Genomic DNA, 25,052 nt, shown 5'->3' on the forward strand with positions numbered 1-25,052 from the left:
AAATGTATGCGTCGCCCATTTACTTCAATGCCTTCTATTGACACGGAAGTTGGCCGATAATGCACTGTTGACTTTGCAGTGGCGCGGCAGCAGAACGGGCACCGGCGCAACACGGTTACTGTGCTAGGACCCATTGCCTTGCATTGCTGTTGCATTACCCTATGCTAAAACAGAGTATGGCAACACAGGTTTTTAAATGCAAGTGTAAAAGGGGCCTAAATGAAAAGATTTTTGTCAGCAAGTATGTACAGTATTTTTTATTGTAAATTTGCATGTTCTATTCCCCTTTTTTGATGTAAAACACTTCCCCAGTGAAATCTTTTTGTACTCATGGACTGCTTCCAATTTTTTGGGTTTCAGTGCAAAGAAGATCAGAAAAGAATTGCAAGGACACTTGTGGACATTCTCAAGTTCCATGTGTGCGTTCTGAAAGGTGTGTTGTTTATAGGCAATATCTTTGTGTAGTCAAGCTCTGTCTGTAACTATTAGCCCATTAAGGCTAAACTATCTTTGTATTCTACATACTGCCAGTGGTTCAGTAAATATTTTTCCTTACACCAGATCCAGAGTCTAATGCCTGATACACACCACGCAACTTCCCATCAGATAGGTGGGTTGAATAGATAATTCCCGACAGGTCCGATCTGATTTTCTGATCATTTTCTATTCAAAATCAATCAGAAAAACGATCGGAAATCAGATCGAACTTGTCGGAAATGATGTATTCGATCCATGTATCTGAGAGAAAATTGCATGGTGTGTACCAGGCATTATATTTTTTTTGTCACATAGGCTTTCAGAGCTGCATGTTGTGACCTTCTCAGACAGCTCTACCTGTGTGTCTTTTTATCCTGCAGTCTGAGTGGCATGTTGGTGCCGAGCAGTACTGGTAACCTCGCCCACAATTTGAGTCACCTACCAGAATTTAAATAGGAAAGGGTAACCTCTATCTAATCTGTTTGCTATGCTTACAAAACAACTAATGTAGAACTGTGATTGGAGTTGTGATACCCACCCACAGTGTCCCTTTACACCTTTCTTTTGTAGCTGCTAGATGAGTTCCCTGAGAACGCAGCAAAGAGAAATCCCAAAGCTGCTGGTGCTATACTACCAACTAAATTGAAGTACGTCTATATTCAGACTTTCATTGGCAGAAATGATCCAAAAAAGGGTTTTGGGATGGTTACCCATGAACCTAAAATCAAAACATTTTTGAGACCAACCATTGTATGAATTGGGAAAGCCTTTTAGAGAAATGTAAAACTCTGACTTAGCACATATGTAGAATTGTGTTGATAGCCATTTCCAGTTATCTACTTGTAGACCTGTACAATGATTGAGTCTTGAAGTGGAAAATGTATTTTCTTTAGTGTTATCCCCATTGGTGTGACAGGTTTCTGTCTAGCTACAAGAAAATTGCAATTTTGTGATCAAGTATATTGGTACTAGGGATTATCAATGATATGTTAATTTTTCTGAGTTGATGCAAATTTTTGGAAACTTGAATGCAAATATATGCAGCTTGAAAATAAACCAAGTAATTTAAACCTGGGTTTAAATTAATTGGTCCATTTTCAAGATGCATATATTTGCATACACATTTGCATACATTTGGAAGTATTTGCATATGATTGAGCATCTCTAATTGGTACCAGTATAGCCCGCTCAGTTGTCACTGTACATTATCTTTCACGTTGTCTGGTGGTTTACTAAATGAAAATTACATTTGTTTTCAGAAAATCTCCTAAAAAGAGAAGTTTGTGAAATAAATTTAAACATGTTTGAAGCGATCTCCAGTTTACAGGTAAGTATCCATGCATACTCTTTACACTATGTTTTATCTGTTAAATATATCCTCTCATATTGGTATCCACTAAAAATGGTAACACTTTGTGACTGTATTGGCTTACAGTATTTGGCCATTCCTGAATTCATGTGTTTCTGCTCCTTGTTTTGCAGGAAGATTTTGACATATTCCTTTCTCTAGAAGAGTATGAAAATCGATCTTTTGTGTCTCACCTTAGAGAGGAGCATATTATTGCTTATGAGACTACAAAGTCCAAACCCAAGTCTGAAAAGGCAACTGAGCAGATTCCTGCTGTTGATCATCATTTCAAAGTGCCATCGACAGAGTCCAGACTGTACAGACTTGGCTTGCTGCTACATGTCACAGAGCAGGAGCTTGGTGCAGAACTGGCCCTAAGGGCTTTGGCAGCTGGAAAGATTGAAAAGTCTTTGCAAATTTGCAGGTATGGTCGGGTGGTATTTTGTATGTTTCATATTTTTCACTCCATTAGACTCACCTGACCATAAGATGGGCACACCTAGGTTTAGAGAGGGGGGGAAACCAGAAAAGAAATATTCTAAACCAGGTGCATCTTATGGAGTGTTAAGACTGGCGTCATGTCTCCCCTCAAACTGTCAGGTCTCCCTCCAGGTCTGCCTGGTCTCCCTCTACCCAAGGCTGGCGTAAGGTCCCCACCTTCCCCAAGCTCTCATGTCTCCAGCTGCCTCCAGGGCTTCATAGCACATTTTCCTGCTCAGGTTTACTTTAAAATCTGCTCTGATAAAATCATTCATGCATATACAGTATGTAACTCATGCATATTATTTAAATGATGATTGGAAATTGAAGTTCGCATCTTCAATACAGGAAAACGTGCTATTCGGGAAACTATGCTTAGATACCTGATTACCCTTTTCCAGTCCTTACTAGACACTGATAGCTATGATGGGCTATCATCCACCAGGAAGACCTTGCCGTTGGTAACAGCAATTAGTCCCGTCTTTGTACCCATGTAAAATCAGGGAAGGGAGTAACCAAACAGCTGTAAATTGTTAAAGAGAAGAAAATATATGAATTGGAACAGGTATTTTCCTTTTTTAGTTTTCAAAGACTCATTTAAAAAAAATGTTTATTATTTTTTTTTATTTATGCATGCATAAAGTAACTCTAGTACTGTCTACCGGTAAGGCTGCCACTCCAGCACTGGCAGCTCTCATTTACAAGGCTCTGTTGAGCTTCCATGAATCAGCTGGACTTTGTAGTAAAAAAAAAAAAATCCTAGTCATGACCTCTCCCAGCCTTTACCACACCTCAACCTGCTATTTTATTCCTTTGCTTACCCCGCCCCTCCTCAGAGGGCCATTATTGCCTGCAAGAGTACGGAAGTCGAGATTGTTGGAAAATCTTTTACAGCAAAAAATGGTGTATGGTTGAAGCTACTTTACATTTTTTGTTCTTTATGCACTATAATCTGGATAAATGAGAATCTGTACAGAAATACCGTGCACAGCCATTTCTGGGTTTCAGCATGGTTCCACGAAATGCTGTTTGAACCAGAGACAAAGCACCCTCATGTATTTTGCCATATATATCAGTGGAAACATTAGAGAAAACCCCTACCCTGCTTTCTGTTTCATTCTGCACTGCACAGCTTGCTTCTTATCTGCCCTGATAAAATCCCCAACTGAGCATTCAGCCTGGCTTTGCTCAGGAATCATTATAGCTGAGTCTGTGTTCTCTGGTGTCTTTTCAAGCCCAAGCCTGCCCCCTTGTGGCTTTGCTTAGGAATCATTATAGCTGAGTCATTATAGCAAAGCCAGACTGAATGCTCAGTCGGGGATGTTATCAGGGCTGTTAAGAAGCAAGCTGAGCAGTGAAGAATAAAACAGAGAGCAGGATAGGTGTTTTCTCTAATGTTCCCACTGATATATATGGTAAAATACATGAGGGTGCTTCGTCTCTGGTTCCTTTTAAAGGGACTCCGAGCTCTGAATAAAAACGAAATTGGTACTCACCTGGGGCTTTCTGCAGCCCACCGTAGGTCGGGAGGTCCCACGGCGTCCATCCGGCTCTTCTCCCAGGGCCTGATCAGAAATGGCAGCTCCCGGCGACACTGGGCCCGAGTGTCTGGCTCCTTCTTCCTCATACGTCACATCTGACGCCACCACGCCGGACGTCTCGCGTAATCACAGCGGCCAGCGTGACAGTACGGCGCATGCGCAGTACTGTCACGCCGGCCGGCGTGGTGACGTCAGACTGACGTTTCAGGAAGAAGGAGCCCGACACTCGGGCCCAGTGTCGCCGGGAGCCTCTGGGCAGCCATTTCTGACCCAGGACCTGGGAGAAGAGCCGGATGGACGCCGTGGGACCCCCCGACCTACACTGGGCTGCAGAAAGCCCCAGGTGAGTACCAATTTCGTTTTTTATTCAGAGCTCGGAGTCCCTTTTAAAGAGATTTTGTTAATTTCCTGTTGATAATGATTTTTCTGTATAGAAGGTTAATTGTCATGTATTTGTGCTTTGGTCAGTTTACTGCAATTACACTATAGAATTATTTTCTCAGGGATCTCTATGAACATCATTGTAATCCTCAAACTGGATACTTATTATTCCTTGTTTCCCAAAAACTTTGCCAAATGTTGGAAGCAAATACTCCAATGATAATTCCTCCTGGAATGAACTTGCCTGCTGTCGCCTACCAGCTAGCTTGTCAAGCAGCCACCATATGCAGTCCAGGTAACGTCTAGCATTCTAAACCTGCACCATGTTCACATACCCACTTTAGTGACTGTACAAAAATTGCACATATATATACTGTATACACACACATACATATCATACTACTGTCAATTTCTTAAATAAATATTGTTTAAAAGCAAAACCACAAGTAGTACATTATTATTTACGTAACTTACTTATTTATGTAATTTATTTAATGTAATACTTTGTGTGAATGTTGACTTATTATTGCCTGAAATCCTCATAATTGATAGTTTTGGGGGACGCTTTAGTAACGAGCACTGTACAGACATGTTGTTTGAATATTTTGGGGTTTGTATGAATAAGCAGCACTTTGATGTGGGATCTTTGAAGGAAGTCTCTGCAGTAGCAATAAGCATGAGGCACAGTATAAAACTCAATTATTTCCTTCTGCCATACTTTATAAAATAAGGCAGGGAAATGTGTCTATTTGTTAGCCCATTCCTGCATTTAGGTTAATGATGTTATTAGTATGTGGATAATAAAGAGGTGCCAAAATTAAAAATCAAATTCTTTGGTCCCATGGACATTACCTTGCATATTCAGTTGTAACTGACAGCTGCTGATATATAACTGACAGCAACTGGTATATTCTATATACTGGTATATATGTATAAATATTGTCAGAACTGGAAGGGATCACTGTAAGAAGAAAATGGTGAGCTTCTGAGAGGAACGGACTGTGAGGTTAATATGTAATATTCATTTGCACCTACGTCATGTGTTTATTTAAAATAATTTCCCAGAACGTCATTTCGGTCAGCACCCCTGGATGAGACCCATCTCCCTCCGCACTGTGGACAGGAAACTGTTAAAACAAACATTTGCATAAGCAATAGGCAGCAGTACATAAGATACATTCAGGCTATAGTACCTCAGTTTAGTTTCCTGTCCCGGACGGAATGCGTGGGGAGATGTCTCCAGGAGTGCCATCCATGTCAGGCGGCAGGGGCAGCGTTTCTCAGGGCTCCAGGTGCAGCTGTACAGGGAGACAGTCTGGAGCCCTGCAGCGTGTCGGAGGCTTCTCCATTGGTGGCAGCGGATTTATGCGCACAGGCGCGCGCATGGAAGAAAGGTCACTTCCGGTTGAACCGGAAGTAGTCACGCGCATGGCGTCCCGCGTGATCTGAGGTCTGAGCTGCGCGGCAGGGGCCGCGGCGGTGATTGGAACAGCACACAGCTGTTCCCTGGAGGCGACATTAGCATACAATGAGCGGCAATTGCCGCATGATTAATGAGGTAAGCAGCATCTATTTAAAGTATATGTGGACATGATTCAGTTGGTTTGTGACTCTGAATCATGGAGGACGCCGCTGGGTCAGCTCCTGCACAATCTGTCAAGTCTGCCCAAGAACCCTCTCTGGCAAGTAGATGGATTATGATATTCTGCTTAGCTAGCTATACATTTGATATACATATTTATATCTGGAGGGAATGATCTAATGGCTGGTTATTTTTTATTATGTCTTATAGCCTAAAAGACAAGATAAAAGTGATAAAGCTAAAGAAGCTGAAAGGTCTGACAGCTCCTCTGCTCATTCCAGCCAGCATGGATCTAGCAAGACTGAAAAGAAATGTGCCATTTGTAACAGCCATTTATCATCTTCCTCTACCAAGAAATTGTGTCGTCATTGTACAGATAAGCTTGTTAAGGAGGAATCCCCCGTTATATTCAAGGATTTAATGGGTTGGATGCGGGCTGAAATGTCCACAGCAATTAAAGAAATTAAAGATTCTGCTATTGCCTCTACCGCCTCAGCTGCTTCAGATAACGCTGGAACCAGTACTGCTGTAGATTCAATACCTATAGTAATTAGTCCGTCATCTCCAGGGGTACCTGTAGTTCCACCCGTACCTCCTAGGAGACAGAGAAGAGAAAGCGATATTGAAGGTTCTGGTTTATCAGATGGGGAAATTTCTCCTTTTGATGAGATTTCTAATGAAGAAGATGATTTATCTAAGCCAGATAAACCAAAGTTTGCATTTTCACCCGAATTAATGAAGGACTTATTGATTGCCATGCATGACACGATGGGTATCAGGTCTGAGCAGAAATCATTGATACCCTTGGACGAGATGTATGAAAGCTTGGCGGATCCCCAATCCAGGTTTATCCCAGTCCATAATACGCTTATAGTTATGATTAAAAAGGAATGGGATAATCCGGAAAAGAGGGCCTTTTGGCCCAAATCCCTATCCAAACGGTACCCTTTCAGTCCTGAGGACCAGGGGTTTTGGGGTGTTCCGCCTAAGTTGGATCCATCTTTCTCAAGGGTGTCAAAAAAGACTGACTTGCTCTTTGAAGATTTTGGGAACCCTAAAGATCCAATTGATAAAAAAAATGGACAATGTCTTAAGAAGAGCATGGGAATCTTCTTCTCTAACATTTAAGCCTGCCATAGCCTCCACAGCTGTAAGCAGATCTTTAAAGACCTGGCTTTTGGAGATACAGAATAAGATTGCTTCTGGAGTACCTAGAGAGGAAATTTTAAATGACTTTCCTAAAGTTTTGAATGCTTCTAATTATTTGATTGATGCCTCAGATGATACGGTTAAGTTAACTGCTAGATCTACAGCTTTGGTTAATTCGGCGAGAAGAGGAGTATGGGTGAAAACTTGGAGTGGTGACACTGCTTCAAAATCAAAGTTGTGCGGTATCCCATGTGAGGGGGGTTTGCTCTTTGGCTCAAAGCTGGATGATACTCTGGACAGAACAGCAGATACCAAGAAAAATTTTCCAGTTAAAAAGAGACCCTTTCAGAATAAACGTCCCTTTCGTCCTCCATCCAAAAACGAGCCAGATCCCAGGTCCTCTAAGGGTAAAAGATGGGCTCCTTACAGATCACAAAAATCCAGATTCAATTTTGTTCCCTCAAAAAAGCCAGATAAACAATGACGCCAGGATCCCAGTGGGGGGGAGAGTTGCAAACTTCTTCGAGTTGTGGCAGCCTCTATTCCCAAACCAGTGGTTGCTAAAAGTAGTATTGGAAGGTTACAGTATAGAATTCAGTCAACGGCCTCCAACTCAGTTTTGTGTTACTCCCCACCCAAGAGATCCAGAAAAGGTTGTAGCTCTTCAAGAGGAAGTTCTCTCCCTTCTACAAAAGAGAGTGATTCGAGAGGTTCCAAAATGCCAAAGGGAACAGGGGTTCTATTCCCCGGTTTTTCTAGTAAAAAAGCCACAGGGCAAGTTTCGTTTTATTCTGAACCTGAAAAATCTGAAACAGTCAGTAAGGTACAGAAGATTCAAGATGGACAACATCCAGTCAGTAATTCGTGTGTTACAAAGGGACGATTATCTAGCATCCCTAGACCTAAAAGATGCCTATCTCCACCTGCCAATACATTTATCCTCACAACAGTATCTAAGGTTCGCAATACAGATGGAGACAGAGGTAAGACATTATCAGTTCAATGCTTTGCCTTTTGGATTATCTTCAGCCCCATGGTTATTCACCAAGGTGATGTCTGAGGTCCTGGCAGTTCTTAGACAGAAAGGGGTTAACATTATTGGATATCTTGATGATTTCCTATTGTGGGGTAATTCACCTGATAAGGTAAACGAGCATATTGAAACTACGATAGACTTCCTACAGCATCTAGGCTGGATCATTAACTGGGAAAAATCTTCATTAATCCCTACTCAACTTATAGAATTTTTGGGGTTTAATGTATCTACTAGGGAGGAAAGACTGTTTTTGCCTTCCAGAAAGAAATGCATTATTCTTAATACTGTCTTCTCTTTTAAGAGATCAAGAAGCATATCATTGAGAAAGGCTATGGCTCTACTAGGTCTTCTCACTGCTTCCTTTCCAGCGGTCCAGTGGGGACAGTTCCACTCCAGGTTCCTTCAACTGTGGATCCTCAGATCCTGGAACAAGTCACTTACAGCTCTAGACAAGAAAGTACTGGTGCCTCACAGCATAAAAGTGTCTTTGATGTGGTGGCAGAACCACACACATCTATCCACGGGACGTCTTTGGAGTTACCCGGTTCAGACAACAATAACAACGGACGCCAGTTTATGGGGCTGGGGAGCTCACCTGAATTTCCTACCAGCACAAGGTCAGTGGTCTACGGAAGTAAGTTCGCAATCCTCAAACAGGGAGCTAGAGGCTGTCTGGCGGGTCTTACAACATTTCAGTACACAGATCAGAGATTCTCATGTCTTGATAAAAACAGACAACAGGAGTGTTGTGGCCTTCCTGAACAGGCAGGGGGGTACGAAGAGCAAGAGCTTATGGAAGCAGACTGCAAAGATCCTTTTCTGGTCAGAGGCAAACCTCAGCTCTCTGACTGCTGTACATTTGAGAGGGGCGTCAAATCAGACTGCAGATTGTCTCAGCAGGAAGAAACTGGACCAGAACGAATGGTCCCTGGATCAGGGGATATTCCAGGAGATTGTTGCTCAGTGGGGACATCCAGAGGTGGATCTCTTTGCCAGAAGGATCAATGCGAAGTGTCCAAAGTTCTGTTCCCTTTATCCAGAGGATACTCCTTGGGTAATAGATGCCTTCACGATCAATTGGGGGAATGCAATAATGTACGCATTTCCTCCAATCCCGTTAATCCCAAGAGTAATAAGGAAGATTATTCAAGACAGAGCACAAGTAATACTGATCGCCCCGCTATGGCCGAAACGAGCATGGTACACAGGTCTTCGATTACTAGCAGTATCAGCACCAATCACATTTCCACTTTTACCGAATCTATTGACACAAGGACCGATTGTCCATCCGGATCTGGGGCGCCTTCACCTATCAGCATGGAACCTGAGTGGGAGATATTAAAATCTAAAGGTTTCTCAGACGAATTATCACAGACTTTAATACAAAGTAGAAAGAAGGTTACCCGTGTAATTTACCAGAAGGCATGGAGGGTATTTAACAACTGGTGTTTGGAAAGATCATTCAATACATCTTCACTCAGGTCTATTCTGGAATTCCTGCAGTGTGGGTACAAAAAGGGTCTCAGTGTCAGTACTCTTAAGGTACAGGTGTCAGCCCTTAGTGTCTTTTTGGAAAGAAGACTGGCACAAGGGGATCTGGTGATCCGTTTCTTTCAAGCATTAAAAAGATTGAAACCTACAACTAGATCTAGAGTTCCAGCCTGGGACTTGAATGCTGTCCTTCAAGCCTTATGTGAGTCTCCGTTTGAGCCTTTAGAGCAGATTTCAGACAAATATCTAACTCTTAAAACTATTTTTCTTCTAGCAATTACTAGTGCTAGAAGAATAGGGGAATTACAGGCGCTATCCATAAAGGAACCTTACTGCATAATTTCCGAAGATAGGATAACGCTACGTCCAGATATGTTGTTTCTTCCAAAGGTAGTGTCTTCATTTCATAGAAATCAGGAAATTTTTCTACCATCCTTTTGTGAGAATCCATCAAATGACAAGGAAAGAAAGCTCCATAATCTGGATGTCAGAAGGTGTCTTATTCACTACCTAGAGCGTACAGTTTCCTGGAGAAAGACAGAGGCAATTTTCGTTCTGTTCGCAGGAAGATCCAGAGGTAATAGAGCTTCCAAAACTACTTTGGCACGATGGATTAGACAAACAATTGTTTCGGCATACCAACTTCAGGGAATACAACTGAAGACAACTATTAAGGCTCACTCTACAAGAGGTATTTCAACATCTTGGGCAGAGAGGGCAGGGGCCTCCATAGATCAGATTTGTAGAGCTGCAACCTGGTCAAGTCACAATACATTTGTGAAGCACTATCGTCTGAACGTTTCTGCAAGCACAGATCTATCCTTTGGGCGAAAAGTGTTGCAAGCAGTGGTCCCACCCTAAATCTTTATCTCTTGTATATCGTCTAATCCAGGGGTGCTGTCCGAAATGACGTTCTGGGAAAGACCTCTTTACTTACGGTAAAGTCTTTTCCGGTAGTCATGAGGACAGCACCCCTGCAACCCGCCCTTAATTGGGTGGAAAAGAAGATAAGTATTTGTGTAAGCAGGATTTATGTCCGTGTCATCTTTTGTATTAACTGAGGTACTATAGCCTGAATGTATCTTATGTACTGCTGCCTATTGCTTATGCAAATGTTTGTTTTAACAGTTTCCTGTCCACAGTGCGGAGGGAGATGGGTCTCATCCAGGGGTGCTGTCCTCATGACTACCGGAAAAGACTTTACCGTAAGTAAAGAGGTCTTTTAGTCGCTTCAGGTTCCCTTTAAACCACAAATGGACCTGTTTTTTTACATAAAAATTAAATTCTAATTTGTGTGAAAAATCCTCTCTTTGGAAGAACTGAAACAGCCTGACAGACAAGCTTGCACCTTTACACTTACACTAGATAGTGTAGCCGTGGCTGGATACTGGTTACAGGCTCGATCTCTGACACAGGAAACCAGCATATGAGCTACTGCATATGAGCGGGCCGTAGTGACTGCAACTCTGGCGCTTTGAGTCCGTCAGGGGAAAAGCACAATGAAAATGTTGTGTGTCTTGTCTTACATGCCATGTTTGATGACATTTATACATGCTCACAATGACAGGGTTGTGGTTAGAAAGGAGGGTCGGGACAGCAATTTATGGGTAAGCGTAGAGGGTAGACCTCTAGGGGAATTCAGTAAAGCTTGCCCTGTCCAGCCTGAGGCTGTATTAAGCTGACACCAATTCTCCTGCTGGACCGCTTCCAAGAGCAGACCACTGCGGACCAATGGACATGCAGAATGGACCCTTGCCTATTTATGGGCCCAATCACAAGTCAAGGTTTGTCCATTGCAGCTCTGCAATGCATAAACCCGACGCACAATTTTTTGGGGAAGGTGAAAGTGTCACTATTTATGAATTTATGTAGACTTTTCCTTTGAAGTTTTAAACACATCCCAGAGTTCTCCTTTAATGCCCAATACAAACATAAATCATAATGTAGAACTGAACATCTGGTGAATGTGTGCATAATAATACAACTAACTAACATTAGTTTTAACTTTTACATTTTTTTCATTCCTAGATCATTTGGTTGATGCATTGGAATTGTGTAAATACACACAAATTGCGGTGGAGCTCTACAGTCAATGCCAAATTGAAGACTATGGTTTTATCAATAAAGTGAGTTTCATCCTGGGTCTTTATCTAATATAATAGTTTAGAAAAATGTTCTGTTATTATTATGGTTTTATGTTCTAAACATAAAATTGTTATAGCAGTGAGGTTGAACATTGACAGGGTGAGCGCACTGTGATAGTGACTCTGCACTGTGACACACTGTTAGCTACTTGGGGGACTGCATTGTGATACTGATCGCAGCATGGGGGGCTGCACATTGCTTCTAATACTGAACGTTATATTCATTGCATGCATTATCAGGAGAACACGTTATGCATGGGCTTTATTTTATTTCTTTTTTATAAACTGTCAAATGTTAAAGTCGCTTATTTGTAGCAGGAACTGTCCAGAAGCATGCGAACAGCTCTAATGAGGTGATAATGTGAAATGCTCTAAATTGCTGTAATAACTTCTGGCTTTAACTCACATAGACCTCAATTCACTAAGCTTATCTCCTGTTTTTAATAACGTTTCTAGAGTTGTTACCATGGTGATAAGGCATGTAGTATTCAGGAAACATTTTACCTCAGGCAAACCTAAAGTTAACTCTTCTGTCTTTAAGTTAACTCTTTAATCCTTAAAATAACTCCAGAGTTAAAGACAGGCTGTTCATTAACTGCATGTGAAAATAACTACAGAGGAGGTAACTTAACTACAGAGGAGGTAAATTAACTACAGAAGAGGTAACGTAAGGAATGAAGAGATAAGATAACTCTCTTACTAGTGGAGGTAAGTTTTCTCTTGCCTTATTATCTCCAGCATGATCTTAGTGAATTGAGGCCATTGAGCAGTGTTCACCAACCCTGTCCCCAAGGCCCACCAACAGTGCATGTTTTTTGGAAATCCACACAGGTAGTTAACCACTTAAAGGGGAACTGAAGAGAGAGGTATATGGAGGCTGTCATGTTTATTTCCTTTTAATCAATACCAGTTGCCTGGCAGCCCTGCTGGTCTATTTCTCTGCAGTAGTATCTGATTAAAACCAGAAACAAGCATGCAGTTAGTCTTGTCAGATCAGACTTATAAGTCTGAACCACTGAAACACCTGATCTGCTGCATGCTTGTTCAGGGGCTATGGCTAGTAGTATTAGAGGCAGAGGATCACCAGGGCTGCCAGGCAACTGGTATGGTCTAAAAGGAAATAAACATGACAGCCTCCATATACCTCTCTCTTCAGTTCCCCTTTAAAGAGACTCTGTAACAAATTTTTCAGCCTTAGTTCTTCTATCCTATAAGTTCCTATGCCTGTTCTAATCTGCTCTGGCTTACTGCAGTCTTTCCTAACTGCACTGTCTCTGTAATAAATCAATGTATCTTTCCTCTGTCCTGTTTGTCGGGCTAAGGCTTGATTGTGTGGAATGTGCAGGGCTGCTTGTGATTGGTAGAAGCGATACACACCCTCTGCAGGCCCCCTGCACACTCTGAATGACTCACACACTATGCTTAGCTGAGCCTATTAGAAGCTGGTTAGTTTGTTTGTAAACACTGCCTAAAACTGTTAATTACAAGCCAGGATTGCAGCAGAGAGTGGCAGAAACAGCACAGAGGGGCACAGGAGAAAATAATGAATAGAATGGTATGCTTTTTATTGTAAGAATATTAGAGTACAGATTCTCTTTAAGGACTGCAGTCTTTTCACCCCTTAAAGGAAAACTTAAGCCAAACAAAAAAAATGACATTTACACACCCGGGGCATCCCTCAGCCCCCTGAAGCTGGATGGTGCCCTCGCAGCCCCGCTCCGATCATCCTGTCCCCGCCGGCGGCTACTTCCGGGTTCGGCGACAGCCGCCGACAGACTGGGAACGCGGCTGTTTTTCCGCGTTCCCAGCCGCTATATCACCCCTCTATGTTGCTATAGCGTAGCCTGTCAGCGGCTGTCGCTGAACCCGGAAGTAGCCGCCGGCGGGAACAGGATGATCGGAGCGGGGCTGCGAGGGCACCATCCAGCTTCAGGAGGGGGCTGAGGGATGCCCCGGGTGAGCAAATGTCATTTTTTTTTTGTTTGGCTTAAGTTTTCCTTTAACCACTTCCCGACCGCCTAACGCACAGAGGCGGCTGGGAAGTGTGCCCTGCAAGAACCGGCTCACCCACAGAGGCGGCGGTCCTTGTAAGGGCATGGGCGGAGCGATCGCGTCATCCGTGACGCGATCCTCCGCCGGCGCCTGCCGCCGCAACATCCTGCCCGCCATACGGAAGCGCCGGCGGGATGTTAACCCCGCGATCGCCGCATACAAAGTGTATAATACACTTTGTAATGTTTACAAAGTGTATTATACAGGCTGCCTCCTGCCCTGGTGGTCCCAGTGTCCGAGGGACCACCAGGGCAGGCTGCAGCCACCCTATGTCGCACCCAAGCACACTGATCCCCCCCCCTGCCCCAGATCGCCCACAGCACCCCTCAGGACCCCCCCTGCCCACCCCTCAGATTCTCCCCAGACCCCCCCTCCCCCTGTGTACTGTATGCATCTATCCCCCTGATCACCTGTCAATCACCCATCAATCACCCCCTGTCACTGCCACCCATCAATCAGCCCCTAACCTGCCCCTTGCGGGCAATCTGATCACCCACCCACACCAATAGATCGCCCGCAGATCCGACATCAGATCACCACCCAAGCGCAGTGTTTACATCTATTCTCTCCTCTAAACACCCACTAATTACCCATCAATCACCCCCTATCACCACCTGTCACTGTTACCCATCAGATCAGACCCTAATCTGCCCCTTGCGGGCACCCAATCACCCGCCTACACGCTCAGATTGCCCTCAGACCCCCCCTTATCAATTCGCCAGTGCAATATTTACATCTCTTCTTCCCTGTAATAACCCACTGATTACCTGTCAATCACCTATCAATCACCCATCAATCACCCCCTGTCACTGCCACCCATCAATCACCCCCTGTCACTGCCACCCATCAATCAGCCCCTAACCTGCCCCTATCGGGCAATCTGATCACCCACCCACACCAATAGATCGCCCGCAGATCCGACGTCCGATCACCTCCCAAGTGCAGTGTTTACATCTGTTCTCTACCCTAAACACCCACTAATTAGCCATCAATCACCCCCTGTCACTGCTACCTATCAGATTAGACCCCTATCTGCCCCTAGGGCACTCAATCACCCGCCCACACCCTTAGAACGCCTTCAGACCCCAGCCCTGATCACCTCGCCAGTGCATTGCTTGCATCTATTCCCCCCTCTAATCACACCTTGAGACACCCATCAATCACCTCCTGTCACCCCCTAGCACACCTACCCATCAGATCAGGCCCTAATTTGCCCCGTGTGGGCTCCTGATCACTCGGCCAAACCCTCAGATCCCCCTCAGACCCCCTTCCGATCACCTCCCCAGTGCATTGATTGCATCTATTTTCCCCTCTAACCACCCCCTGAGACACCCTCCATCACCTCCTGTCACCCCCCCCCCCCCCCTAGCACTATTATCCATCAGATCAGGCACAATACAACCTGTCATCTAAAAGGCCACCCTGCTTATGACCAGTTCCACAAAATTCGCCCCCTCATAGACCACCTGTCATCAAAATTTGCAGATGCTTATACCCCTGAACAGTCATTTTGAGACATTTGGTTTCCAGACTACTCACGGATTTAGGCCCGTAAAATGCCAGGGCGGTATGGGAACCCCACTAGTGACCCCATTTTAGAAAAAAAGACACCCCAAGGTATTCTGTTAGGTGTATGACGAGTTCATAGATTTTATTTTTTGTCAAAAGTTAGCGGAAATTGATTTTTATTGTTGGTTTTTTTTTCACAAAGTGTCATTTTTCACTAACTTGTGACAAAAAATAAAATCTTCTATGAACTCCCATACACCTAACGGAATACCTTGGGATGTCTTCTTTCTAAAATGGGGTCACTTGTGGGGTTCCTATACTGCCCTGGCATTTTAGGGGCCCTAAACCGTGAGGAGTAGTCTAGAAAACAAATGCCTCAAAATGACCTGTGAATAGGACGTTGGGCCCCTTAGCGCACTTAGGCTGCAAAAAAGTGTCACACATGTGGTACCGCCGTACTCAGGAGAAGTAGTATAATGTGTTTTGGGGTGTATTTTTACACATACCCATGCTGGGTGGGAGAAATCTCTCTGTAAATGGACAATTGTGTGTAAAAAAAGAAAATCAAACAATTGTCATTTACAGAGATATTTCTCCCACCCAGCATGGGTATGTGTAAAAATACACTCCAAAACACATTATACTACTTCTCCTGAGTACGGCGGTACCACATGTGTGGCACTTTTTTACACCCTAAGTACACTAAGGGGCCCAAAGTCCAATGAGTACCTTTAGGATTTCACAGGTCGTTTTGCGACATTTGGTTTCAAGACTACTCCTCACGGTTTAGGGCCCCTAAAATGCCAGGGCAGTATAGGAACCCTACAAATGACCCCATTCTAGAAAGAAGACACCCAAAGGTATTCCGTTAGGAGCATGGTGAGTTCATAGAAGATTTTATTTTTTGTCACAAGTTAGCGGAAAATTACACTTTGTGAAAAAAAAACATTTAAAATCAATTTCCGCTAACTTGTGACAAAAAAATAAAAACTTCTATGAACTCACCATACTCCTAACGGAATACCTTGGGGTGTCTTCTTCCTAAAATGAGGTTATTAGTGGGGTTCCTATACTGCCCTGGCATTTTAGGGGCCCTAAACCGTGAGGAGTAGTCTTGAAACCAAATGTCGCAAAACGACCTGTGAAATCCTAAAGGTACTCATTGGACTTTGGGCCCCTTAGCGCAGTTAGGGTGCAAAAAAGTGCCACACATGTGGTATCGCCGTACTCGGGAGAAGTAGTATAATGTGTTTTGGGGTGTATTTTTACACATACCCATGCTGGGTGGGAGAAATACCTCTGTAAATGACAATCTTTTGATTTTTTTTACACACAATTGTCCATTTACAGAGTTTTCTCCCACCCCGCCTGGGTATGTGTAAAAATACACCCCAAAACACATTGTACTACTTCTCCCAAGTACGGCGATACCACATGTGTGGCACTTTTTTGCACCCTAACTGCGCTAAGGGGCCCAAAGTCCAATGAGTACCTTTTGGATTTCACAGGTCATTTTGAGAAATTTCGTTTCAAGACTACTCCTCACGGTTTAGGGCCCCTAAAATGCCAGGACAGTATAGGAACCCCACAAATGACTCAATTTTAGAAGGAAGACACCCCAAGGTATTCTGTTAGTAGTACGGTGAGTTCATAGAAGATTTTATTTTTTGTCACAAGTTAGCGGAAATTGATTTTTATTGGTTTTTTTCACAAAGTGTCATTTTCCGCTAACTTGTGACAAAAAATAAAATCTTCTATGAACTCACCATACTCCTAACGGAATACCTTGGGGTGTCTTCCTTCTAAAATGGGGTCATTTGTGGGGTTCCTATACTGTCCTGGCATTTTAGGGGCCCTAAACCGTGAGGAGTAGTCTTGAAACGAAATTTCTCAAAATGACCTGTGAAATCCTAAAGGTACTCATTGGACTTTGGGCCCCTTAGTGCAGTTAGGGTGCAAAAAAGTGCCACACGTGGTATCGCCGTACTCAGGAGAAGTAGTATAATGTGTTTTGGGGTGTATATTTACACATACCCATGCTGGGTGGGAGAAATCTCTCTGTAAATGGACAATTGTGTGTAAAAAAAATCAAACAATTGTCATTTACAGAGATATTTCTCCCACCCAGCATGGGTATGTGTAAAAATACACCCCAAAACACATTATACTACTTTTCCTGAGGACGGCAATACCACATGTGTGGCACTTTTTTGCAGCCTAACTGCGCTAAGGGGCCCAAAGTCCAATGAGCACCTTTAGGCTTTACCAGGGTGCTTACAATTTAGCACCCCCCAAAATGTCAGGACAGTAAACACACCCCACAAATGACCCCATTTTGGAAAGTAGACACTTCAAGGTATTCAGAGAGGAGCATAGTGAGTCCGTGGCAGGTTTCATTTTTTTTTTTGTCGCAAGTTAGAAGAAATGGAAACTTTTTTTTTTTGTCACAAAGTGTCATTTTCCGCTTACTTGTGACAAAAAATAATATCTTCTATGAACTCACTATGCCTCTCAGTGAATACTTTGGGATGTCTTCTTTCCAAAATGGGGTCATTTGGGGGGTATTTATACTATTCTGGAATTCTAGCCCCTCATGAAACATGACAGGTGGTCAGAAAAGGCAGAGATGCTGGAAAATGGGAAAATTCACTTTTTGCACCATAGTTTGTAAACGCTATAACTTTTACCCAAACCAATAAATATAGGCTGAATAGGTTTTTTTTAATCAAAAACATGTTTGTCCACATTTTTCGCACTGCATGTATACAGAAATTTTACTTTATTTGAAAAATGTCAGCACAGAAAGTTAAAAAAAATCATTTTTTTGCCAAAATTCATGTCTTTTTTGATGAAAATAATAAAAAGTAAAAATCGCATCAGCAATCAAATAGCATCAAAAGAAAGCTTTATTAGTGACAAGAAAAGGAGCCAAAATTCATTTAGGTGGTAGGTTGTATGAGTGAGCAATAAACCGTGAAAGCTGCAGTGGTCTGAATGGAGTGGCCGGTCCTTAAGGGGGGTAAAGCCCTAGGTCCTCAAGTGGTTAAAGAGAACCAGAGATGAAGCAACCTCATGTATTTTACCTTATAAATCAGTGGGAACATGACAGTAAACACCTAATCTGCTCTTTGTTACATTGTTCTCTGTTTAATTTGCCTGTTATCACCTCTAAGATAAGAATCCCGACTAAGCAGTCGATCTGGCTTTGCTACAGAATAATTATAGCTGAGACTGTGTTCTTTGCTGTCTTCAAGTCCAAGCCTGCCCCCTGCTGGCTTTGCTCAGGAATCATTATAGCTGAGTCATTATAGCAAAGCCAGACTCAATGCTCAGTCCGGGATTCTTATCTCAGCTAGATAACAGACACTTTTAGCTGTGAGGATGGAACAGAGAGCATGGTAAATGTTTTCTCTAATGTTCCCACTGATTTCTATGGTAAAATACACAAGGGTGCTTCGTCTCTGGTTCACTTTAAGGACCAGAGCCTTTTTTCCATTCAGACCACTGCAGCTTTAATGGTTTATTGCTCAGTCATACAAGCTACCATCTAAATGAATTTTACCTCCTTTTCTTGTCACTAATACAGCTTTCTTTTAGTGCTATTTGATTGCTGCTGCGATTTTTACTTTTTATTATTTTCATCAAAAAAGACATGAATTTTGGCAAAAAAATGATTTTTTTTAACTTTCTGTGCTGACATTTTTCACATAAAGTAAAATTTCTGTATACATGCAGCGCGAAAAATGTGGACAAACATGTTTTTGATAAAAAAAAAACCCATTCAGTGTATATTTATTGGTTTGGGTAAAAGTTATAGCGTTTACAAACTATGGTGCAAAAATTGAATTTTCCCATTTTGAAGCATCTCTCTCATTTCTGAGCACCTGTCAGGTTTCATGAGGTGCTAGAATTCCAGGATAGTATAAATACCCCCCAAATGACCCCATTTTGGAAAGAAGACACCCCAAAGTATTCACTAAGAGGCATGGTGAGTTCATAGAAGATTTTATCTTTTGTCACAAGTTAGCGGAAAATGACACTTTGTGACAAAAAAAATAAATAAAAAAAAGTTTCCATTTCTGCTAACTGGTGACAAAAAAAATGAAATCTGCCACGGACTCACCATGCCCCTCTCTGAATACCTTGAAGTGTCTAGTTTCCAAAATGGGGTCATTTGTGGGGTGTGTTTACTGTCCTGGCATTTTGGGGGGTGCTAAATTGTAAGCACCCCTGTAAAGCCTAAAGGTGCTCATAAGACTTTGGGCACCTTAACGCACCTAGGCTGCAAAAGAAATGTCACACATGTGGTATCACCTTACTCAGGAGAAATAGTATAATGTGTTTTGTGGTGTATTTTTACACATACCTATGATGGGTGGGAGAAATATCTCTGTAAATGAGATTTCTTTTGATTTTTTTTTACACACAATTGTCCATTTACAGAGATATTTCTCCCACCCAGCATGGGTATGTGTAAAAATACACCCCAAAACACATTATACTACTTCTCCTGAGTACGGCGATATCACATGTGTGACACTTTTTTGCAGCCTAGGTGCGCTAAGGGGCCCAACGTCCTATTTACAGGTCATTTTGAGGCATTTAGTTTCTAGACTACTCCTCACGGTTTAGGGCCCCTAAAATGCCAGGGCAGTATAGAAACCCCACAAGTGACCCCATTTTAGAAAGAAGACACCCCAAGTTATTCCGTTAGGTGTATGGTGAGTTCATAAAAGATTTTATTTTTTGTCACAAGTTAGTGGAAAATGACACTTTGTGAAAAAAAACAATACAAATCAATTTCCGCTAACTTTTGACAAAAAATAAAATCTTCTATGAACTCGTCATACACCTAACGGAATACCTTGGGGTGTCTTCTTTCTAAAATGGGGTCACTTGTGGGGTTCCTATACTGCCCTGGCATTTTAGGGGCCCAAAACCACGAGGAGTAGTCTGGAAACCAAATGCCTCAAAATGACTGTTCAGGGGAATAAGCATCTGCAAATTTTGATGACAGGTGGTCTATGAGGGGCCGAATTTTGTGGAACCGGTCATAAGCAGGGTGGCTTCTTAGATGACAGGTAGTATTGGCACTGAAGTGCAGGAATGTTCTCAAATCGTGACCTGGACATGGCAATTAAGTCAAACCAGCAGTGATCAGGAAAAAAAATTCTGTCACTGCGGTGGGGCGGGTGAGGGTTTGGCCGGGTGATCAGAAGCCCGCAGGGGGCATATTAGGGCCTGATCTGATGGGTAGCAGTGACAGGTGGTGACAGGGGGTGACGGGGTGGTTGATAGGTGATCAGTAGGTGATTACAGAGGAGAATATATGCACGCAATGCACTGGCGAGTTGATCAGAGGGGGTCTGGGGGGCTAATTGAAGGTGTGGGCGGGTGATTGGGTGCCCGCAAGGGGCAGATTAGTGTCTGATCTGATGGGTAGCAGTGACAGGTGGTGACGGGGTGATTGATGGGTGATTGATGGGTGATCAGTGGATGATTAGAGGGGAGAACAGATGTAAACAATGCACTTTCGGAGGTGATCTGAGGGTGGGTCTGCACGCAATCTGAGGGTGTGGGTGGGTGATCAGGTGCCCACAAAAGGCAGGTTAGGGTCTGATCTGATGGGTGGCAGTGACAGGGGGTGATTGATGGGTGATTGACAGGTGATCAGTGGGTGATTATAGGGAAGAATAGATGTATACAGTACACAGGGGGGAGGGTCTAGGGAGGATCTGAGGGTGTGGGGTGTTCAGGAGCCCCCAGGGGGCAGTTTAGGACCTAATCTAAAAAATAGCGTTGAGATAGTGACAGGGAGTGATTAATGGGTGATTGGGTGCAAACAGGTGTCTGAGGGGTGGGCAGGGGAGGTCTGATGGGTACAGTGGGCGATCAGGGGGCAGGATCAGTGTGCTCGGGTACTTACTAGGAGGGCTGCAACCTGCCCTGGTGGTCCCTCAATCACTGGGACCACCAGGGCAGGAGGCAGCCTGTATAATACGCTTTTTTATACATTACAAAGCGTATTATCCACTTTAGATGCGGCAGTTCGGGGGTTAACAACCCGCCGCCGCTGCTAATTGGCTGGCGGGTTGACGTCGCGGGTGGGCACATCCAGCGTGCGATCCCAGGCCAGCTAGTCCGCAACGAGCTGCCGCCGATCGGCGTATTGCGGTCGTTGCGGGCTCCACTTTGCCGCCGCCCCAGGTAGGAGCGGTCGGCAAGTGGTTAAAATCACAATCCAGTAAAATATATATATATAGATAGATAGATAGATAGATATAGATATAGATATAGATATAGATATAGATATAGATATAGATATAGATATAGATATATATATATATATATATATATATATATATATATATATATATATATATATATGAGAGAGATTAGATATAGAGATATAGATATGTATATATATAGATTAGATAGAGATATAGATATACAGATATATATATATATATATATATATATATATGTAAAGATTAGAGAGATATATATATATATATATATATATATATATATATATATATATAGATCTATATATAGGTGGAGGGGATCAAGGGATACAGAAGGGGGGGGGGGAGATCTGGATTAAAAAAAAGTGTTTTTTTACACTAAAATCGCACAGCCTGTCACGGCTGCAGGCTGTGCGTCTCTCCCTGTCACACAAGATCCACAGTGACAGGGAGAGGGAGGCGGAACGGCATTGCCTTTCGGAGGGTGATCGCTGTGATTGGCTCACAGCGATCACACGGCAGGGAGCCAATCAGTGACGGCTCCTGCCGATACCCGGAAGCCTTAGCTGTCATAAGACAGCTAAGTGCAGCCGGTTCGGTGCGCACGATCGCGGCGGGGAGCGGCGGCGCCGGTGATAGAGATCTACGCCCTACCAGCCAGGAGCCCATCAAAACAGGGCGTAGATCTCTATCACCTCGGTCCGGAAATGGTTAATCAGCTCTGCTGAGACACTAATTATCTCACCTGTGAATGTGTGTGGGTTTCTACAAAACATGTACTGTTGGTGGGCCTTAAAGAGAACCAGCGGTGGGGTTCTAAGAATGATATCCGCACACAGAGTTTTGGTTCTGCCTATACAGCCCAGCCACTGTTGCTATGTAGTGTCAGCCCAGCCCCCCCTCCCGCGCTCTGACAAGACAAGACAAATAACATTTATATCGCGCTTTTCTCCTGGCGGACTCAAAGCGCCAGAGCTGCAGCCACTAGGACGCGCTCTATAGGCAGTAGCAATGTTAGGGAGACTTGCCTAAGGTCTCCTACTGAATAGGTGCTGGCTTACTGAACAGGTGGAGCCGAGATTCGAACCCTGGTCTCCTGCGTCAGAACCCTTAACCAGTACACCAGTGTCCCCATAAATCACAGCCGCACTGTCAACACGCAGCGTGTCGCAGCGGGCTGTGTTTAACTATGTAGTGTCACTCTCGCCGCCTCCTGCATAGCTCCGTTCCCCGCCCGCGTCCCTTCCCTCCAATCAGCGGGGAGGGAAGGGACGCGGACGGGGACCGGAGCTATGCAGGAGGCGGGGGAGTGGCGAGAGTGACACTACATAGGTAAACACAGCCCGCTGCGTATTGTCCCCCCGGAGGGGGGGGGGGCTGGGGGGACACTACATAGCAACAGAGGCTGGGCTGTATAGGCAGACCCAGCCTCTGTGTGTGGATATCATTCTTATGCTTCATACACACTTGAGATAAAAGTCTTTGGAAAAGGCAAGATCACAGACCAATTTTACCCCCTTCCATGTAGTATGAGAGCCATACTCTACACAGTCTATTCTATGGAGCTGCACTCCCCATCAGATAAAATCTTTGCAAGATGCTGCACACAAAGATGCTGTACAGACACAAAAGATCAGTTTCTGCAAAAGATCTGTTCCTGCAAATGATCCATTCCTGCAAAATGCATTCATAGTCTATGATATCTGCAGATCATCAATGATCATACACACCTTGTTTAACTGACATTCATCTGCATATCTGGCAATCATCTGCAGATCTTAAAATCCATCCTGGTGTATCTGATCTGCAGATGATTGTCTGTTAAACAAGGTGTGTATGAGGATCTGCAGATATCATAGACTATGAATGCATTTACAGGAATGGATCTTTTGCAGGAACAGATCTTTTGCAGATAATGATCTTTTGAGTGTGTACGGGCATCTTTGTGTGCAGCATCCTGCAAAGATTTTATTTGATGGGGAGTGCAGCTCCATAGAATAGACTGTGTAGAGTATGGCTCTCATACTACATGGAATGGGGTATAATTGGTCTGTGATCTTGTCTTTTCCAAAGACTTTTATCTCAAGTGTGTATGAAGCATTAGAAACCCACCTCGGGTTCTCTTTAAGCACAGGGTTGGGGAACTGTGACATAGAGCACAGAAGCAAAGAAAGCCTTATAAATCTTATCACTTATTCAAACTGATCACGTTTCTCTATGACTTCTGCTACATAGGGCACCTGTATCAGATACCACTATCTGTCCATCATTTTGAAGCAAAGAAATGGACCATTATGAATCAAAGCCTTTGAAGACTCCCTGGCTTTTTTTATTTGTATATTCATTTATGTTTTTATCCCAGTTCAATTGCATTCAGCAAGGATACATACTGTGTAGATTGATTTGTAGCTTTTAGAAAGCCATGTGTCTCTAGTTGTTTATGATAAAGGAATTACTTCCTGGCTTTTCTAGCCTCCTTTACTGTTAGAAGTGCTTCCAAGACGTATTTGCTGCTGTTGGAGATTTTCAATCCTACTAGCTATTCCCTGTCCTGTGGATCGTTTATTCCATGTAAAATGTGTTTTAGACAGAATAGTTATGTTCCTGTTTCTTTATGGAAGGCATAACAAGGGATCTTTTGTAGCTCTTTTTTTAAAGAGAGCCTGAGGTGGGAGTGCAGGGGGGGCAGAGAGCAGCGGTGTGGGGACACAGAGGCAAGGCATGTCATGGGGCAGAGAACATGCCTTGGTGTCCCATATGTGCCCCCCCCCCCCCCCCCCCCCAAAAAAAATTGTATTGTCTTTAAACCTCTGACTGGTAAATTATAGCACTGGCTGCCTACTGTGCTATGTCTACTATGTCTTGTGTTACAGTTTAAAGTCTAGTTTAAAGTATGATTGTAAAACATATTCTGTTTCAGAATGCCAGTTTTGGTAGTGATAGAGACCCTTATGAAGAGTGGACTTATGAAGATTTCTTTAGTGAAGATGGAATAGTTCTTGATTCATTGGTCGTCCTGCCGGTTGCCTATGACTTAATTACAGCTTTTCTTCCAAGTTCAACTGGTAATTAATACTGTTATGTGTTTAGCATATTGAAGTAGCAATCCTAGCTTTGTTCTGTTGATTTAAATGCTTTTGTAGTGCATATAGCTAGCCCTACATACAGTTTAGGGGAAGCAGGAAATTTGGGGCGCATGAGGCAGGTGGACAAAAAGGGCGCCGCCATTCACTCTCATAATAAATATCGTTTAATGGGCGCCCAACAGGAAAAAAGGGCGCCGGAGAAAAATAACATTTTACAAGCGGTGCCCGGAGACTTTTAATGTTTTATAACTGCTTTTCATGATTACACATTATTTAATGATTTATAATTTTTTAAACATAATTTTTAAACGAAAAACAGCACAATATTTTTTTTTATAAAACGCTATTAATGCTTATCACAGGGGGGTCTTAGGTTTAGGCACCACCAGGGGGGTCTTAGGGTTAGGCACCACAAGGGGGGTCTTGGGTTTAGGCACCACCAGGAGGTCTTAGGTTTAGGCACCACAATGGGGGGTCTTAGGTTTAGGCACCCCCAGGGGGGTCTAGGGGTTAGGGGTAGGTACAGGGAGG

At 43.4% G+C, this 25,052-nt stretch overlaps 1 protein-coding gene across 1 annotated transcript in view; it reads left to right on the forward strand.

Annotated features, from left to right (window-relative positions):
• The window catches only part of KNTC1 (kinetochore associated 1), a 177,542-nt gene that overhangs the window by 62,446 nt on the left and 90,044 nt on the right, over positions 1 to 25,052 (forward strand). Inside the window, exons 32-37 of the mRNA XM_068244149.1 lie at positions 361 to 433; positions 1,737 to 1,804; positions 1,960 to 2,249; positions 4,350 to 4,522; positions 11,514 to 11,611; positions 24,356 to 24,500. Of these exons, the coding sequence (XP_068100250.1) occupies positions 361 to 433; positions 1,737 to 1,804; positions 1,960 to 2,249; positions 4,350 to 4,522; positions 11,514 to 11,611; positions 24,356 to 24,500 (847 nt within the window). The remainder of the gene's footprint in view (positions 1 to 360; positions 434 to 1,736; positions 1,805 to 1,959; positions 2,250 to 4,349; positions 4,523 to 11,513; positions 11,612 to 24,355; positions 24,501 to 25,052) is intronic.

The sequence above is a fragment of the Hyperolius riggenbachi genome, chromosome 1 (assembly GCF_040937935.1).
Source record: "Hyperolius riggenbachi isolate aHypRig1 chromosome 1, aHypRig1.pri, whole genome shotgun sequence".
NCBI lineage: Eukaryota > Metazoa > Chordata > Amphibia > Anura > Hyperoliidae > Hyperolius > Hyperolius riggenbachi.